Consider the following 18694-nt stretch of genomic DNA (forward strand, 5'->3'; position numbering starts at 1 on the left):
TCCTGGGCTCCAGAAATGCTTGCCGAGGGCTGAATCAGACATGGAGTGGACAGACTCAGGTTGGGGCTGAGGTTTGTATGTCATCCTTCTTGCAACTCTAGAATTTGCCCACACAGTGACCTTGGGCCCCAAGCCTAGACTGGACTCTGAAAGAACCTTGCTTCTCTCCCCATGGCTTTCCCTCGAGGCAGCTGCAGGTCATTTCCCTTTTATTTGGCAGGCTCACGGTTTTGAAGAGACTCATGCGACCTTCCTTCAGACTGATTTGCTGAAGCTGCTGGTGAAAAAGTGCAGCAAAGGGACCGGTTTTAGTAAAACGTGGCTCCTCCGGGACCTGGAGGTAAGACGTGTGCCGCCTGCTGCAGGCTTCCCGCGCAGGAGTGAGACCCGTGGGTTAGCCGTACCGCCTCTGCCCCGGGCACGCTCGTTCTGTGCCGCCGTTGGAATCGTGTCTCAGATTGGTGTCCCCTGTTGGAAACAGGGGTTATGACACCTCTTCTTCCTGTCTGGGAGAGAATGAATTTGACGTTTGTTCGGAGAACACTGGAGGAGAAGTATTTTATGGAAACACATGGCTGACCATTACGTCACGGCCATAAAGTGTGTCTGTGAATTATTATTTTCCTTGAAGTTCCTTCGAGCTGAACTCTGCTTATATATAAACATAATGTGTTTATTCTATGTGGGACTTTAGTTGACAGTTTCCATCTTATCACCGTTCCCTCTGGGCCTCAGATTGGTCTTGGTGGAATTGCTCTGGTCTCTGAGTATGCCAGCCTCTGGTCCAGGAAAGGCTGCTGCTGTGCGGGGGGAGGTCAGCCAGCCTTGCTCCGGCACCCAGAGGCCTGAGCTCGAGGAGCCCGCTGTCCAGCACCGCGGGAGGGGTTGGTTCAGTTTCAGGAAGCGGTGCTGAAATACAGCAGTGGAAAACCTGGAGAGCATCTGGGCTCTCGTTCTGAGGAAAAACTAATAAATTGTAAATTAGATTTGCAGAAAATGTGAAATATAGAAAAGAAAGAAAAACTTCAAATTCCGCCCCACAAACACGGCCACTGTTAGTATTTTCTGTACTGCCTTATTCCAGTCGTTTCCACCTGCGTCCCTGTCGCGTGTGTAGACGCAGATGGTACAGTGTGTGACCCTCAGACGCAGTGGGGGAGTGCGGTGGCCGCTTCCCTGAGTCACTAGGTGGTTTTCATGACCCCCGTCGTAACGGCTGCAAATGACACACGAAGGTGGATCTCAGCTTCATTGACTGTAACGTGCTTTCCGTTATTCCTAAAAGGAGAGTTACTGGCTGGGTCAAAGGCAGTAGACGTTACAGCTCTTTACATCTCGCCAAAACACGTCCTCACAGTGATCCCAACTTACGTTGTCAGCCGCAGAGGTCCCTCAGTTTTAGTTAGCATGTCTTTGATGATAGCAAAATGGAACATGTTTTCATGTGTTTTCTTTTGTTACTAATTTTACGTTCCCTTTGTGAATCCTTACATCTTTTAAAAAGGTCAAATATTTTCTACCATTTAAGGGTTAGAGATCTCACCCACTGAGCCCCCACACCCCTGCCCTGCATGGTCTTCTGTCTGTAGATCCTGTCCATCATGCTGTACTCCTCAAAGAAGGAGATTCACACCTTGGCCGAGAACACAGCCCTGGAGCAAGACGAGCGAGGGGACCAAGAAGAGGAGGTGGAAGGCACTGTCAGCAGCCCTGCTGAGCCGGAGCAGAAGAAGCTGGATCCCCTGGAAAGCCTGGATGAGCCCACCAGAATATGTTTCTTGGTGAGTTCTGGGGCCGTGGTGAATCTAAGGGATGGGTTGTCTTTGGCTTGCACCGTGTTTTTGCCTTCATGCAAAAATGCCTCAGTCTGACGTGCCGAGAAGTCGCTTCCTGAAGACTCAGTCTGAATTGTGCAGAATTGATCCAGAAGAACGGAAAAATCTTTACACCAGTCATTTTTAAGGTTTTGGGGCCTAAAAGCTTTAGATCATCTCTCCCATGACATAAGTACATGCAGTTTTGCTCATAATTTGCAGCCCTTCGATGCATGGTGTCCCCTCGTGGTTTCTGAGATGCATTCTCTTACGTTCCCTGGGGATACACTCTTCCTCGAATGGTGACTGCGGGTGACACAGTGACCTTGGGCCACAAGCCTAGACTGGGCTCTGAAAGAACCTTCATAGCCAGAGAGTATGGGGCGGGGATCAGAAAAGCAAGCACATCTCTGGACCGATGTGCCAGTTGTCGGAGTTGAGTGCGTGGCAGCTCCAGGCGGAGGGCACCGTGGTGGGTAGTAACTGTTGACTGTTAGCGTTGCATGCAGTGGTCTGCTATTTCCGTGCTTTATGTTTTCTGTGAATGTGTAATCCCAGAGCAGATTCTGCAGTCCGTGTTTTAGAGTTTATAATTTTATTTGCTCTAAGTGATCACACGATACTCAGAAATTACAACCTGTGGTGACTTTAGAAAATAATTGTTGTATCCCTTGAGTTCGTCTCTCTTGTGCTTCCTCCATGGCCTGCAGATGGCGCACGATGCGCTCAATGCCCCTCTGCACATCCTCCGGGCCATATACGAGTTGCAGATGAAAAGGACCGATTCTTTCTTCCTGGAGGTTCAGAAGAGGTGAGGACCCTGAGATGCAGCTGACGTGCAGCGAGTGGGAGAGCAAGGGAGGGCAGGGCCATGATTGCCTCCTGCCAGCAAGCTCGGGGTAAAAACTCCTGTGAGGCCGACTCGTGGACCTGGTTTTCAGTTCTTCATGCAGCGCTGTGAAAGCTGACCGCGCCGCACGGCCTGAGTCCTCTTGAGCTGTGCTGTGTGTCCCTCTGGGTGCAGACATTGGGGCAGATGCCAAGGTTTCTCCCATTCGTCGTCCTGGGGCAGACAGTGCCAACCAGGGCCTTCTGGTCAGAGTGTTGTTTGCACATTATCTTCATGGATTTCCCCAAGGGTTACCATAAAGTTAATAATACTCCCTTTCTCTTGGCCAGGAAGTTCAGCCTGGTTGTCTCCCAAATGTGTGTGGAACTTTACCTGTCGTAGCTAATCTTTCCCTCTGTCTGTCGTATCCTAGTTTTGACTTCTTATTCTAACTTACATTCAGTTCCAATTTAATTTTTCTTTTATGTTTTTATCTTCTATTTCTGCTTTCCTGTATTTCTTATATGTTGCCTCAGATCCTTTGTGAAATGAAGCAGGGCACAGTCTAACCTGCTGTAACTAAGAAACCCAGAAATACCGGGTCAAGGAAGATAGAATTTGTTTTTTCTCTCGTGGCAGTCCAGGGTGGGTAGGCAGCTCTGCTCTGTGAATGACCCTGTATCCCCAGGGGTATTGTTCTCCTGCGTGTTGTCACGTGGCTCCCCCATACCCACCTGTGTTCCAGCCCAGAGAGGGGGAAGGTAGAGAGAGGAGGGCATCCTCAACCCAGCTGCCTCCTGTGGGCGAGGACCTAGTTGCATCACCCCGTCTAGCCGAAGAGGGGCTGGGCACCCTGTTGCCAGCTGGGTGGTTGTGTACCTTGCTAAAGCTTCTGGGAACTTTGTTTCTGAGATCCCGAGGGACAGTTTGCATCCTCCGCCACCAGGGGGTCGGTGCACATCTGTGTGCATGAGTAAATAAATGAGTGCTGTGAGTCTAGACTGCAGAATATGGGGGGCGATAACGTCATTGCAGAGTAACAGGACAGTAACTCGGATCGGTATTTCTGACAAGTTTCACTGCGGGCTGAACGCTTAGCTTTCTGTGATGTATGTACCCAGCCTTGTGCCTCTTCTCCCCAGGTTTGATGGGGACGAGCTCACCACGGATGAAAGGATTCGGACCCTGGCTCAGAGGTGGCAGCCCAGTAGGAGTCTGAGACTAGAGGAGCAGAGTGCCAAAGCCGTGGACACAGACATGATTATCTTACCGTGTTTGGTATGTTGCTTCCACCTTGGACACGAAATGTCTGCCCCTGGCCCCCAGCCCCCACCCAGTGGTGAGGGGGCAGGCCGCGGTAACGGTGGTCTTGGGTTTGCAGTCCCGGCCCGCACGCTGTGACCAGGCCACGGCTGAATCGAACCCTGTGACCCAGAAGCTCATCGCCAGCACGGAGAGTGAACTGCAGCAGAGCTACGCCAAGCAGCGACGTAGCAAGAGCGCCGCCCTCCTGCACAAGGAGCTGAACTGCAAGAGCAAGAGGGCTGTCCGAGAGTACCTGTTCCGCGTGAACGAGGCCACGGCCGTCCTGTACGCCCGCCACGTGCTGGCCTCCTTGCTCGCCGAGTGGCCTGGCCACGTGCCAGTGAGTGAGGACACCCTGGAGCTCAGTGGCCCGGCCCACATGACCTACATTTTGGACATGTTCATGCAGCTGGAAGAAAAGCACCAGTGGGAGAAGGTGATTGTTGAGCAGGCCAGGCTGGGCACTCGCCCCCTTTGTTCCTCGCCCCGCCCCCCCCCCCCCCCAGCCATGTTTGAACCTGCTTCCTCTGGTGCGGGCCTCCCCGGCGGGAGGCCACCTGTGTGGGCGTGCGGCCCCACGACGGCTGTGGGTGCAGCAGCGGCTGGGTGGGGGCACAGCTGGGCTCTCTCAGGTCCTGGCCTGGAGCGGAGCTCCCAGCCTAGGGCAGACTTGGTGCGCAGAGGGCACCTGACAGCGCGATCCCATGGAGCCTGACTCTGCACTCGTCCTAGCCAGTCTCTTCCCGACTAGTGCCGAGCCCAGGGGACGTGGTGAATTACGGCTGATGGCCTGTCCCCGTGGCACTGTTTGGGGGGCGCTTGCACCTGTTCCCCTGTAACCAGGGAGAGTTCCGTCTTGAGGAAGTGCAGTCCGAGGCCCCGGCCTCTGGAAGGCAGGTGTGAGGTCTGCAGCTTAACCCCATGGTCCGGTTCTGAGTTTCCAGGCCCCTGGTTCTGTTCTTAAGTCAAATCTTCCACGTCGTCTTTGAGAGCAGGGCCAGGGTAGCGATTCCCAGGGTGAACGCACCCAGAGGAGCCGCACAGCAGAACACGGCCTGGTCTGGGCCGGGGGGAAGCCGTGGATGCCTCCTCCAGCTGAGCTGGGAAGTTTTCTGACCACCTTCCAGCTTCCAAGTGCAAAAATCTTGAGTCACATTTACTGCCGCCGCCTTCATCCCTGTCCCCTTGGCACCCACACACACGGTGTACCCTCACCGCCCCATGTATGCCCTGCGGGGGGATTCCTCCGGAAGTGAGTTTATCTTCTCTTCCTTAATTTGCCTGTGTAAGAACACCGCTGGTTGCAGAGCCCCTAGATCTGTTCCCAGCCCCACAGTCTCGGAGGTGTTGGCAGCTTTGCTGTAGCCACTCCTCTCATGGAAGTGCCACAGGGGAGCACGGCCTCCCCCCATCCTTGCCCCACGGAGCCCCCAGTTCCACACCTCTTTGGCATGTGTCCCCTTGTACGGTCATTGTTTCTCTGTGCGTCCCTCCTCTGCTTGGCTCAGGACTCTGCAGGGCCCGGGACCACCTCTGATTGGTTCTCTTGGCTTTCTCAGAGCTCCCAGAAGTGGTGTTTTCAGGAAGGACCGAGGCGGAGGCGTCCCGGTCCACGGCAGGGCCCCCTCCCCGCCGCGGGAGGCGTCCCAGTCCACAGCAAGCCCCCCCACCCCACCCCCATGGGAGGCGGCTGGAAGAGTTGGCTTCAGGGGTGGGGCCAGGGGCCAGAGTGAAGCCAGCCCCTTTGGATGGGCCTTGGGTTGAAACGGACACGTCCTTTTTCCTGCCCCTGGTGGCTCTGACGCTCTCTGCCTCACATCCTGCCAGATCCTGCGGAAGGTGCTCCAGGGCTGCCGAGGGAGCATGCTGGGGACCATGGCCCTGGCTGCCTGCCAGTTCATGGAGGAGCCCGGGATGGAGGTGCAAGTCAGGGAGTCGAAACACCCATATAACAATAACACTAACTTTGAGGTACGTCCAGGGCACGTGGCTGGCAAGACCTACGAGAGCTGCTGAGAATCTCATCCCCTCTGGGCAGTCCTCCCTCTGTCTCCCCAAAGCCAGGGAGTCTCCACAGCCCAGGCTTCTGACCTTGTCTCAATAGGAAACAGTGGGCCCCTGGGCCTGGGGGGAGGCATTCGCTTCTCCTGCAACAAGGTCCTTTCAGCGAACCCCTGGCATCTTCGACACTGAGTCCGCGTGCGGGCCTGGGTTCAGCCCTGGCTGCACCGTCTCCTGATGATGTGGCCACACCGTGGAGACCCCTACCCTTTGTCTCAGTGCCCAGGCGCGTGCTCCCCGTCCTCCTTGTCTTAGGGTTGCAGGGCGTGGCCCGAGACAAGCCCTGGGGAATGACAGACGTGTCCTTGTGTCCCCTCCCCAGGATAAAGTCCACATCCCGGGTGCAGTCTACCTCTCCATCAAATTCGACTCGCAGTGCAGTACAGAGGAGGGCTGTGATGAGCTGGCCATGTCCAGCAGTGGTGACTTCCAGCAGGACCGACACACTTTCAGTGGGTCCCAGCAGAAATGGAAGGATTTTGAGCTCCCAGGTAGTAAATACATCCTCAGTCATCTAGACACTTCACATCGAGTACTGAAGTTCAGTACCGAGAAGAGGGATGTTGTGGCGGGGGTGCGGGGGGGGGGGGCGCGTCACCCCGGGTTTAGCCTTTTTCATCAGGAGCCTGTCACTTGCCGTTCCCCGTTGTGCGGTGTCCTGAGCTGTTTCTGATTCTTGTGTGACCCAGGAGATACTCTGTACTACCGCTTCACCTCTGACATGAGCAACACGGAGTGGGGTTACAAGTTCACTGTGACGGCGGGACACCTGGGGCGATTCCAGACAGGTGTGTGCGCTACTCTTTCCGTCCGCAGGCTCTTCTGGCCAGGGACCCTCTGTGGATGCAGGGGCCACAGTGTCACTGATGTTTGTTAAAATCGAAGCAGCTGGGCGCCTGGGTGGCTCAGATGGTTAAGCGTCTGCCTTCGGCTCAGGTCATGATCCCAGGGTCCTGGGATCGAGCCCCGCATCGGGCTCCCTGCTCGGCGGGGGGCCTGCTTCTCCCTCTGCCTCTCTCTCTCTTTCTCTCTGTCTCTCATGAATAGGTAAATAAAATCTTTAAAAAAAAAAAAAATCGAAGCAGCTGCTTTTCTCGGAGACTTCCACATGTCCCTCTCAATGTGCTGTGGCAGCTAGTGGTCAGCGTGAGTGGACAGAGGAGTGGCCGCCTGCGGGGCCACAGAAGACGCTTCTCTTAGAATTCACAGGGCTTGTTGCAAAAAGGAGAAACTGAAAATGTTATCCTGTGTTGCTCTTATCAAAGGCATAATTTTAGGCAAAATTTAAATGATCATAGTTGTTTTATTCTATTTATTGAAATTCAAGCAGTTCATGTTTCTAAATCTCTGTGTTTTGTGGGTGTGGGCCAGGGTTCGAGATTTTGAAGCAGATGTTGTCAGAAGAAAGAGTTGTGCCACACCTCCCGCTGGCCAAAATTTGGGAGTGGCTGGTGGGTGTGGCTTGTCGCCAGACCGGCCACCAGCGATTAAAAGCCATCCACCTGCTTCTGAGGATCGTCCGTTGCTGCACCCACAGGTGAGCTGCCCTCCGTGGGTCCTTTGCGGGGCGTTCGGACTGTGAGGACCCCCTCCCACCCTGTGGCTTGTCATTTCTCTTTCACGGGTGTCTGATGGAAAGAAGCTTCTGATTTTAAGATCTTACAGTTCATCGAGCGTTTTTGGTTTTTGGTTTTTTTTACTGGTGGTACTTTTACTGTCCTGTTTAGGAGATGTTTGCCGTACTCTGTCTTGGGGTTGTGACGATATTTCCTGTGTTCTCCAAGCTTGTTTCTTCTGTCCCATCTAGCTTATGTTCCACATGGAATGACTACTGTGCGTGATGCGAAGTGTTGAGTCAGGGTTGGTTATTCGAACCCGAGTCTCCCCCGACCCCATAGACCAGCTCTTCCCTCCCCTCACTCCAGCGCCAGGAAGGTGTCCACGTACGCATACGTCTGAGTCTGCTCTCTTCCATCCCTTGGTCTTCCCGGTTCACTGCGTTCAGTGTTGTAGCTTTATGACAAATGTACGTATCTCGGCGTATAGACCCGTTGTTCTTCCTCTTCGAGGATGTCCTGGATTATCCAACCCTGCATATCCCATGCGTCTTAGAATTGGTTGCTTCCTTTCTCTTGCTTTTCCCGCTTTAGTGAGGTGTCACTGAAAAAACTGTGGTATGTTTAAAGCGTAGAAGGTGACGATTTCATGTATGTCCATGTGGTGAAAGCGTTCCCTGTCGGGTTGGTTAACGCACCCAGCGCCTCACGTGGTTACCTCTGCTGTGTGTGTGACAACAGTGACCGTCTCCTCTCTTGCGGAAACTGGCTTTTCAGGAAATTTCTGTTTCCTGAAAATGATGCAGCGCTGTGTACCATTATCTCCTGTTGTCGCCATGATGCATATTAGATCCTCAGACCTTATTCACCTCACAGCTGGAGGGTTTGTTCCTTTGACCGGCCTCTCCCCGTCTCCCTCACCCCCAGCCCCTGGCAACTACCAGTCTATTCTCCGTGTCTGCGAGTTTGTTCGGTTTGTTTGGGTTTCCACGTAGAATTGAGATCGCCCAGGGTTTGTCTTTCTCGGGCTTATTCTACTCCAGGCCCGTCCGTGTTGCAAACAGCCACGCTCTCGTGGCTGAAGAATACTCCGTTGTGTGCCCAGCACCACATTGGCTGTATCCGCTCTTCCATCAGCAGACACTCTTGCTTATTTCCAGCCTTGGCCATTGTGAACATTTGAGCGCAGGTACCTTTTGGAGGTAACAATTCGTGTGCTTTTGCTCCAAACCCACTAGTGCGATTGCTGGATCGTACAGTAGTTGTGGTTTCAATTACTCGGGGAACCTCCATCTCGGTCTCCACAGTGGCCGCACCCGTGTGCGTTCTCACCAGCACTGCGTCCTCGCCAACACCTGTCGTCTCCTGTCTTTTCGATGATAGCCATCCCCACACATGCGAGGCCGTATCTCGTCGTGGTTTGACTTGCATTTCCCTGATGATGAGTGATACAAGCCCCTGTCTTTTCATGTGTCTCTTGGCCATCGGCATGTCTTGTTTGGGAAAGTGTCCGTTCAGGTCCTTTGATTATATTTTAATTGGGTTATTTGGGTTCTTTTGAAATCGAGTTAAATGAGTTCCTCGTATATTTTGGATGTTAATCCCTTATTGGGTATGTGGTTTAAAAATATCTTCTCCCGTTCCATAGATGCCTTTTCATTTGTTGATGGTCTCCTTTGCTGCGCAGAAGCTTTTTAGTTTGATGTAGTCCCATGTCTCTTTGCTTTTGTGTCAGATTCAAAAAACTGTTGCCAAGACCAATGTCAAGGAGCTTAGCCCTTATGTTTTCTTGTGGGAGTTTTGCAGTTGGAGGTCTCTCATTCAAATCTTTAATCTATTTTGACTTGATTTTGTGCGTGATGTAAGGGAGGGAGCCAGTCTCGTGCTGTTGTATGTGGTTATCCAGTTTTTCCAACTCATGTGTTGAGGAGACTGTCCTTTCCTCATTGCACATTCTTGGCACCTTTGTCAGAATTAATTGGCCATTTATGCATGGGTTTACTGCTGGGCTCTCTGTCCTGTTCATCAGTCTTTATGCCTGTTTCTGTTCCAGTACCATACTGTTTGGATTGCTGTAGCTCTGTATCATGGTTTAAAATCGGGATGTGTGAGGCCTCCAGGTTTGTTCTTAAGATTGATTTGGTTATTCAGGGTCTTCTGTAGTTGCACATGAATTTTAGGGTTGTTTTTCCTATTTCTGTGAAAATGCCGTTGGGATTTGGATAGGTGCTACATGGACTGTGTATATTGCTTTGGGCAGCATGAACATTTTAACCGTATTCTTCAGGCCCTGAACATGGATCATCCTTTACACTTGTGTGTTCTCCAGTTTCTTTCAACGTTCTACAGTTTTCAGTGTACAGACTGTTTACCTCCTTTGCAAAAATTTATTTCTAAGTGTTTTATTCTTTTTTACCCCATTGCAAATGGGTTTGTTTCCTTAATTTCTCCTTCTGATAGTTCGTTGTTAGTGCGTAGAAATGCAGCTGATTTTCTGTATTGATTTTGTGCCCTGTGACTTTACTGAATTTATTAGTTCTAATGTTTCTTCTGAGGAAGAAGTTTCGTCTTTGGTGTTTTCTGTATGGGATGTCATCTGCACACAGACGGGTCTACGTCTTCTTTTCTAGTGTAGATGCCTTTTGTTTCTGTTTTCTGCCTAATTGCTCTGGCCAGAATTTCCGGTACCTCATAGTGTTCCTACTCCACGTGTTTGTTTCTGTCCACGCACATGTGCGCACGCCTCCTCTCACCTGATGGGGTTTTGACTCTTGACAACACTGAACCCCATAACCCACAATTGTTAAATATCGGCTCCTCTCTACAGTCCTCCACTGCTCAGGTCTGAGTCACGCCTTACAGGTTTCCGTGTAGACGGCCTGCACAACATTCCATTAGATTTATCTCTAGGAAGTTAATGGGTTTGATGCTATTGTAATCGGTGTTTTAGAATTCTTATTTGTAATTGTTATTGTTTCTGCTCATATGTAATTAGTTTTTGCGTATTTCCTTTGTATGCAACGACCATGCTCTATTTGTTAACTTTAAGAGAGCGTGTATAGATTATTCAGAGCACAGTCATGTTATCTACAAATAACTGGTTTTAGTTCTTCCTCTCTGTCCTTAGAAGCTTTTTTTTTTTTTTTTGTCTTTTTGCCTTTTTGCACTAGCCAGGACCTCCCGTAGAGTATTGAGTAGAGTATTGAGTAGAAGTGGGGATTAAAGATATATTGCCTCGGGCGCCTGGGTGGCTCAGTTGGTTAAGCAACTGCCTTCGGCTCAGGTCATGATCCTGGAGTCCCGGGATCGGGTCCCGCATCGGGCTCCCTGCTCGGCAGGGAGTCTGCTTCTCCCTCTGACCCTCCTCCCTCTCATGCTCTCTGTCTCAAATAAATAAATAAAATCTTTAAAAAAAAAAAAAAAAGATATATTGCCTCGTTCCTCATCTTGGAGGGCAGGTGTTGGCAACTCTGCCCCATGCATCGTCCACACACTCAGACCCCTGCCTGTCAGGGGTTCAGTGTCCCTCTCTAGCATTTCTTTTTTTAAGAGAGAGAGAGAGAGAGAGAGCATGTGAGTGGGGGGCGGGGGGCGGTGCAGAGAGAGAGTCTCAAGCAGGCTCCACACCCAGTGCAGAGCCTGACAGGGGGCTCGCTCTCACAACCCCAAGATCATGACCTGAGCCAAAATCAAGAGTCAGATGCTTACCTGGCTGAGCCACCCAGGTGCCCCCCACCCCAGCACTTTTAAGGCACACAGACACAAGGTGCCAGTCAGAGTGGAGTGATACCGAAGTAGCAGGGCATCTTCTGGTGTAATACGGAGCTGTAATTTTACAATGAAGGGCTCTCCGAGTCAGGGAGAGCAGTCCCTCTGCGTGCAGGCAGCAGAGGGAGGGGTAAGCGGACTGTGATTGCTGTTTTCCCTTTCTCCTGGTGTGAGGAAAGGTCCCTTAGCCCGTAGGGGCTCGGTTCTGTTCTTTTGAGAGCAGGTTGCGGTGAGAACCGTCTGGTTGAGTGATGGGTTTGAAACCGTCTTCAGATGGCTGGGCCCTTCCTGGCCGCGTTGTGGATGTGCTTCTGCAGTGTGCTGACCTTCCTCAGGCCCGGGGCAAGACTGGGTGGGCAGAGGGGAAAGGCAGCCCCAGGGGAGGGAGGGTGGGCAGACGTGGTATGAGCCACGCAGGTGCATTGACCTCAGTCCCTGAGCGCTTTCCTGGAAGCTCCGCTGTAGAGCTGTCTCTTTAAATCAAGCCAAGTTTTCCCCTTGCTTTACTTTAGGAAGACTCACTGCTCCGGGAGAAAGTGATTGGCTCCAAGAGTAAATGTACAGAATACTTTTTAAAGTCGTACATTAAAGAGAAAAGGCAAAATTTAAGATTATAAATCATAAAGTCATGTAGTGAGGCCCAGAATATTATTTGCTTCATAACTTTTCTCCTCTGAAGGATGTTGAAGTGGAATGAAAAGTACTTCCTCCCTCTGAGTCAAAAATGTCAACGAGTCTCTCCCCAGAGGCCCACGGAATTGCAAAGGGTTCTGGCCCGAGCACCCTCATTCACATATTTCTTATGTTTTATGAGCCTAAGATTGTAATATTGGTCATCACCGTCTTTTAAATCTTTTCTTATTCTCTGATTGTTGAAGCAACGAGCGTTGCAGAAAATCTAGGCAACTTGGGCGCCTAGGTGGCTCCGTCGGTGAAGCGTCTGCCTTCGGCTCAGGTCGTGATCCCGGGGTCCTGGGATCGAGTCCCGCGTCGGGCTCCCTGCTCAGCGGGGAGCCTGCTTCTCCCTCTGCCTGCTGCTCCCCCTGCTCATGCATGCACGCTCTCTCTCTTTCTCTCTGCCTCTCAAATAGATAAATAAAATATTAAGAAAAAAAAAAAGGAAATCTAGGGAACTGACAGGGACAACCACGGATCACATTTTTCGTGTATTTGTTCACTGTTGTTTTTGACGTGGTCACACGATACCGTATGTGCAGTTGTGTTGTTGCTTTTTCCCACGTAACATCCGTCTCGAGATTCTTCCACTGCTGTTGGCAGTTCGCCGTAGCACCCATTTTAAAGACGTGCGGTTGATTTACGACTGTGCTCCAGGGCGTCCCGCTTCCTTGGAGCCCCGTTTTGAAGTTTGGGTTCTGCCCCTTTCCCCGTTTGCTGCTGCTGAATACTTTTGGGGAGGGTAATGACTTTACTAGGTGTGGGGGGAGTCCGTCAGCTGGCGTCCGTCTCACGTCTGACCCCTGCCCCCCGCAGCGACCTCTGTGACCTTGCGCTGCTGAAGCCGCTGTGGCAGCTCTTCACCCACATGGAGTACAGCCTGTTTGAGGACGTGACGCAGCCTGGCATCCTCCTGCCCCTGCACCGCGCCCTCACCGAGCTCTTCTTCGTCACCGAGAACCGCGCCCAGGTGAGGGTCCTGCCAGGGCTTCCTCTGCTGCCCCGGTGGGGGATGATGGGGATGCGCGTGGCCTGATGTCCCAGGTCCTCACCTCTGCCCGACCCCCGGGAACACTGTTTGTTTTGTCAGGCCTAAAGCCAAAGGGGGAAGAACTGCTTCCGGTTAGTCCTTAACAGTAGTGAATTCTGGAAGATGAAATGCTTAGGTTCTTGTTCCTCCTATTTTTTCCTCCCACGAGCACAGTAGGCCCATTGAATGTGAGAGATGAAAGGCCTTTCAAAATTCCTGAGCTTACCCCCTCATTTTCTACATGAGGAAACTGACCCTGTGGGTGAGTCAGGGCAGAGCCCCCCTGGAACCAGGCACCGGGCTGCCCCTGGTCCAGCCCCGTCCACAGCTCCCGAGGGAGGCGGTGCCATGAGGTGCCCAGCAGAGCGAGACTTTTGTGGTTGCGGGTGGGCGTTGGTCCGGTGATGCTGCGTCTCTGCTCTCCCCCCAGGAGCTCGGCCTGCTGCAGGATTACCTGCTGGCCTTAACCACTGACGACCACCTTCTCCGCTGCGTGGCGCAGGTACCGTCTCCCTGTCAGAGCTGGCCGCCCCCATCGCCGCGGCCCCCCGGGTCGACATGGAGCTCTGTCCCGCCCCAGTCGCTTCCCCGTGCTGTCCGAGAGCCGTTGAGCCCATTTACCAGTGTCATTCACGTTAGGCCGTGGGCTCGGAAGACGCCAGCAAGCATTTGTGTCTTTTTTTTTTTTTAAAGATTTTATTTATTTATTTGTGTGAGAGAGAATGAGAGAGAGCACATGAGAGGGGGGAGGGTCAGAGGGAGAAGCAGACTCCCCGCCGAGCAGGGAGCCCGATGCGGGACTCGATCTCTGGACTCTGGGATCATGACCTGAGCCAAAGGCAGTCGCTTAACCGACTGAGCCACCCAGGCGCCCAGCATTTGTGTCTTTGAAACCAAACCAACTAATGCCTTAAATCGACAGTTTGGCTGAAGTTTCCGTACACTTAGGTTTCAGATAATTTTGGATGTAACTTTCTTCCCTGATAGGAGAGCTGCTGACAGTTTGGTCCCAGGATCCCTTTACACTTGTAGATTATTGAGGATCCCCAAAAGCTCGTGTTGATGTGTTGTACATATGGATATTCGCCATTAGAAATTAAATGAGGTTTTAAATTTAGAAATTGAAACAAAAAATTTTAACACTTATCAGTTCGTTTTAAGAAATAATACACTCATTCCATGTTAATATGAATCACACATTCTGTGAAACACAGCTGTATTTTTCAAATACAGTGGTTCTCGAGGAGGACGGTGGTCGTTCTTGTCTACCCTGGCGGGAGGCCTCGGGCCGGCACCCCAGCACCCGTGCTCATCCTGGCTCACAGGCACCTCTGGGAGACTCCGCTGGGTGCGCAGGAGCGTGAAGGCAGGAGAAGACAGTATAATATCTTAGCATCCTGCAACAGTGTTTTTCACCGTGCAGAGCCCCTGAAAGGGTCTCAGGAACCCCAGGCCCAGACCACACATTGAGAGCCTTAGGCTCACAGACCCCTTGAATATCCCGGCACTTGTGGTCCAACACTCCAGTGGGCAGATGGGGACGCTGAGCTCAGACACGGGGGAGCTTTGCCCTGGGCCACGTGGGAGTAGGCATCTATTCCTGACGAGTCTGCTCAGTGAACACAGGGTCCTCTCGCAGGGAAGACGCGGGAATCCCCCATCAACTGAGAGGTGTTTGTGTGCATTCTCCGCAGACCTGTAGGCAGAGTAGAAACTCCCTCCCTCCTAACAGGTCCCTGCCCGCACTGTCACCGCCACCCTGGTTTCATGACACAGCAAAAATCTGAGATGTGGCCATACGGCACCCAGAGCTGCCCGTCCTGTGTGCCTGTGGGCTGCTCCCTCTTGACTGTCCCCGTGGCCCGTCTCCTCGCCCTCATGCTGACCCTCCCACAGCCCGTCCTCTGTGCTGGACCAGTGCTCCGCGTCTTGCTGCGCTGAGCTCCTACGGCGGCCTCGGCCTGGCTCCAACGCACCCCTTCCCAGCACCCTCCCACCCTGTGGCCCAGCACTGGCTGGCTGTCTCTCCCCTTCGGCTCCTCTTTGCTCTTCGCTTTCCCTAAAGAGCTTGCCCAGACGCCCTGTGGACCCTGTCCTCCGGGTCCACTGAGCCCACCAGCACTGCACCTGCCTCTCTCTCGGGGGAGTGATAATGTTTCTGCCCTACGTCTGCAGCTCTCATGGGGTGTTGGGAGAATCTGTCTCTCGCTCTGGGCTGGTACTCCAGGTGAGGGGAACCACAGCTGGCTCATGTCTGTCCCTACTCGCCCCGATGACCCCCAGTGCTCAGCTGAGGGTCTTGTCCGGTTTGCACTTAATGAACGAGCAAATGAATGGTTTGACGTTGGCAGTGACCCTTTCTCCCTCCACAGGCTCTGCAGAACATTGCTGCTATCAGCCTGGCCATCAACTACCCGAACAAGGCAACCCGCCTCTGGAATGTCGAGTGTTAGCCCTTGCTATGGCGTGCATGGAACTGGCCCATCTGTCCACAAGGACTTTAGAGCAGACATCTAAACTCATTCAGGAAAATGCCTGTGGTGTCCGTGCCCGGCTTCCCTTGAGGTCCCACTTCCACCCCAAGTGGAAGGCCAAACAGCCATGCCTCCAAGAGCTTGCCGCGTCCCAAGCTAGCACCTGCACGCACCACAGCACGTGAGAAAGAGCAGAGCACTACAGAGCTATTCAGGAGGGCAGGTCGTTCAGAGGGTCTGTCCCTGCGGAAGCCACAGCCCAGGAAGAGCTGAAAGGAGCGTCTCTGGAAAGGGTTCTGTCTCCGTGGAGCGGAGCTGGCTGCGCTTAGAGTCGGCCCAGAGCTGCCCTCTCAGCAGGACCTGCAGCAGCAGCGGCCTGGCCTGGGAGCCCTTCCTTTGCTCTTGCTTCTTGAGACTGGGCAGTCCACACCAAAGCCGGTGAGAGCTCGTCCTGGCCACCTGCCAGCCCCCAGGCATGCACATGGCCGTCCCACAGAAGTCCTCGGGGAGAACAAGAGCCCTTGGTCACAGCCAGTGGGCCGTCCATGTGCACCGCTCCTGCTCTGACTCCCAGCACGTCTGCGTTTAGTTGTTTTCACATATTTCAGTTTCCACCTGACGTTTTTAGAACAGAACCACATGACTCCCCCGCGAGGCTTCAAGGGGTGCCCAATGGAACGGTCATTCGGGGGAGACGCTGTTCACGTGAAAGCTTCTGTACTTGAAGACTTGAAGTGTTAGACGAGATCTTATTTTAGAAGTAAAAAAAAAAAAAAAAAAAAAAAACACCAAAAAACAAAGAATATATGATGATTTTATTTCTTCTCTGTGGTCACGGTTACCCGTTGCATCCACCTCTGGGACTCTGCATGCTTGCTCGGCTGTCATTGGTCTGGCAAGAATGCTGTTTTCCATTTTTTATGGTCGCAGTCTTGCCCTGAAGTGCTGATGATGATTCTCTTTCCAAAGCCATGCTTTGGAGTGTGAGGCTGGGTTGGCCCGTGGGACTCGTCGGCGTGAAGAGCGCCTCGGCAGCTGCCATTTCAGGACGGCATCTGGGCCTGAGCACGTCCCCCCACGCGGGGCCCATGGAAGGCTCCTCGCAGCCAGGGCCAAGCTGAGCAGGTCAGCACCGGCACGTGACTGCTGGTTGCAGGGGTCTGGGTTGGAAGGGCCCGAGACTGCAGGTCCCAGGAGGGTCTTCCTGCAGAAGCACTCTTGCCTTCTGGGTCAGGAGGCCGAGGGGCGGCAGCCTCCTGCAGCCCTAGAGCTCGGTTCTCAGTCAAGCCCCCAAGCTGCACGAGGAGCCGTCCTGTGAGGGACCCTTCAAAGGGGACAGGGGGCAGGTCCTGGAACTTGGTGACCCAAGGCCCGTTGCCCTGACATCAACAAGGCCTGAGGCCCTGGGCCCGGTCCGGTCCCCCATGGTGTCGGGATGCAAGCAGGCTGCTACTGTGGCTTGGTAGAAACCCGTTCTCATCTTCCGCTCTGCCTGCACCCCCAGAGAAGGCCCCACGTGCGTACCACCCAGACCCAGGTAGGTCTCGCAGTGCAGAGGGAGGCCACAGAGCAGGTGTCGGGGCCCCGACTCTGACGGGGTGGGGGGGGCGGCCTGGAAGACAGCACAGCGCGCTCACGCCTTCACCTTGCTGCCGTCCACAGCCCTCATGACCCGGACTGACTGACCCAGGCAGGACAGATAGGCAGGGCAGGGTCACGCCTCTGGGGGCTGTCACCACCAACTTTGCTCTCCATCCTCGGGAGGCCGAATTGTAAATAAACGCCAGCCTCGGCCCGCTGCTGTCTGTCCTCGCCCTGGCTGTTCTGGTCTCTCTGCCCACTTTGCACAGAGCGAGCCCAGGTTCTGCTTCGCACGCAGCTGCCGCTCTCCCCTGCTCGCCCCACCGGCCCGGTCGCCCTGCATCCCACCCGGTCGCCACCAAGGACCCGCCACCTCCGAGACCAGCCTCCCCTTGATCCTCCTCCGAGGCAGAGTTGCCAGGCAAGAGCTAAAACCGGCGAGAATAAAGGTGTCGTGAAAACACGTGCCTGATCCATAAAGAGATTCTGACCCAAACCCTATATATTGTACAGATGGACACTGCTCCTAATGGGAGGGGTGACTTATTTTCATCATCGTTTTTAATTTGTTTTCTTACGGGTTTACGATTTTGAATTTTTCTTATTTGTTTGAAAGAAAGAATTTTGATTATATCAAGCTGAGTGAGTTCAGCCTGTAAAAAGGATGTTAAGTTGTGGGTAAAATATGCAAATGAAGAGAAATATATTGTGCAAATTCTATATAAAAAAAGTCCAACTGTGTGTGGGGTTTTTTCCTCCCCTCCCCTCCTCTCCCCTCTCCTCCAAGCCCAAAGGGATGGAGTCACTGGAATCTTGAGGACTCGGGCTGGGCAGGAGCCAGAAGTGTCTCAGCTGGCCCGAGCCTGGACTGTGGCCGCGCAGGAAGCAGGCGGCCGAGGTTTATATTCACCCCGCGTCGCTCCCGCACAGCTAGCTGCTGGGAGGTTTGCACCCACACTGGCGTCCCCCGGGTCAGCTACCCCGCGCGGCTCACAGGGAGGCAGGGCTCCGGTCACAGGGCCGCCGCTCCTCCTGGCCTGCCTCTGTCCAGGTGTGGGGCTGCCGTCTGCCCGTCCTTGGGTCTTGGCTTCCTCCTCCTTCAGTCCTGCTGGCGTCTCTGGTTTGGCACCCACTGCTCTGCTCCCTCTTGGCCTCGTTCCTGGGGCCGAGCGCTGGCTTCTGTGAATTGGACATTTCGGTGGGGGCCGGACTTCACGGACCTCCCAGGCCCCCTTGCTCCAGCTGGAAGCGTCTGACACGTCTTCCTAGAGCCCCACGCTGCCTTCGAGGAGTCGGGCAGTGGCCGGGACCCAGTGTCGCCCTCACCATCCCTGAGACCGGAGCGAGGCTCAGCAGAACGGGGTGCCCCCATCTTCGCTCTCCCCTTCCTCACCCTGTGGCCTTCGCTCTCAGAAGTCGGTCCAGAGTCCACCTGAGCCCTGCCCTGCGGTGCGGTGGGACGCGGAGGGCCGGAGCAGAGGTGCTGAAGGTCGTGCTGAAGGTCGTCTGCTCGCAGCAGCACCACCGGAGCAAACAGCTGAGGGCCACAGAGGCAACGCGAAGTCGAGCCTTATTAGAGCAAAGGGCACCAACCAGCCCCA

General features: G+C 53.6%; 1 protein-coding gene across 3 annotated transcripts in view; it reads left to right on the forward strand.

Moving 5' to 3' along the window:
* The window catches only part of ZZEF1 (zinc finger ZZ-type and EF-hand domain containing 1), a 103136-nt gene extending 86838 nt beyond the window's left edge, over window positions 1–16298 (forward strand). For all 3 annotated transcript variants that reach the window (XM_081805928.1, XM_081805929.1, XM_081805927.1), the window contains 12 exons: window positions 221–340; window positions 1590–1781; window positions 2525–2625; window positions 3786–3921; window positions 4025–4384; window positions 5776–5919; window positions 6332–6500; window positions 6699–6797; window positions 7381–7546; window positions 12825–12978; window positions 13469–13540; window positions 15411–16298. In XM_081805928.1, the coding sequence (XP_081662054.1) occupies window positions 221–340; window positions 1590–1781; window positions 2525–2625; window positions 3786–3921; window positions 4025–4384; window positions 5776–5919; window positions 6332–6500; window positions 6699–6797; window positions 7381–7546; window positions 12825–12978; window positions 13469–13540; window positions 15411–15491 (1794 nt within the window). In that variant the 3' untranslated portion in view covers window positions 15492–16298. The remainder of the gene's footprint in view (window positions 1–220; window positions 341–1589; window positions 1782–2524; window positions 2626–3785; window positions 3922–4024; window positions 4385–5775; window positions 5920–6331; window positions 6501–6698; window positions 6798–7380; window positions 7547–12824; window positions 12979–13468; window positions 13541–15410) is intronic.
* Window positions 16299–18694: the final 2396 nt, after the last annotated feature.

This window comes from Leptonychotes weddellii, chromosome 15 (assembly GCF_054177405.1).
Source record: "Leptonychotes weddellii isolate Sample4059 chromosome 15, ASM5417740v2, whole genome shotgun sequence".
Lineage (NCBI taxonomy): Eukaryota > Metazoa > Chordata > Mammalia > Carnivora > Phocidae > Leptonychotes > Leptonychotes weddellii.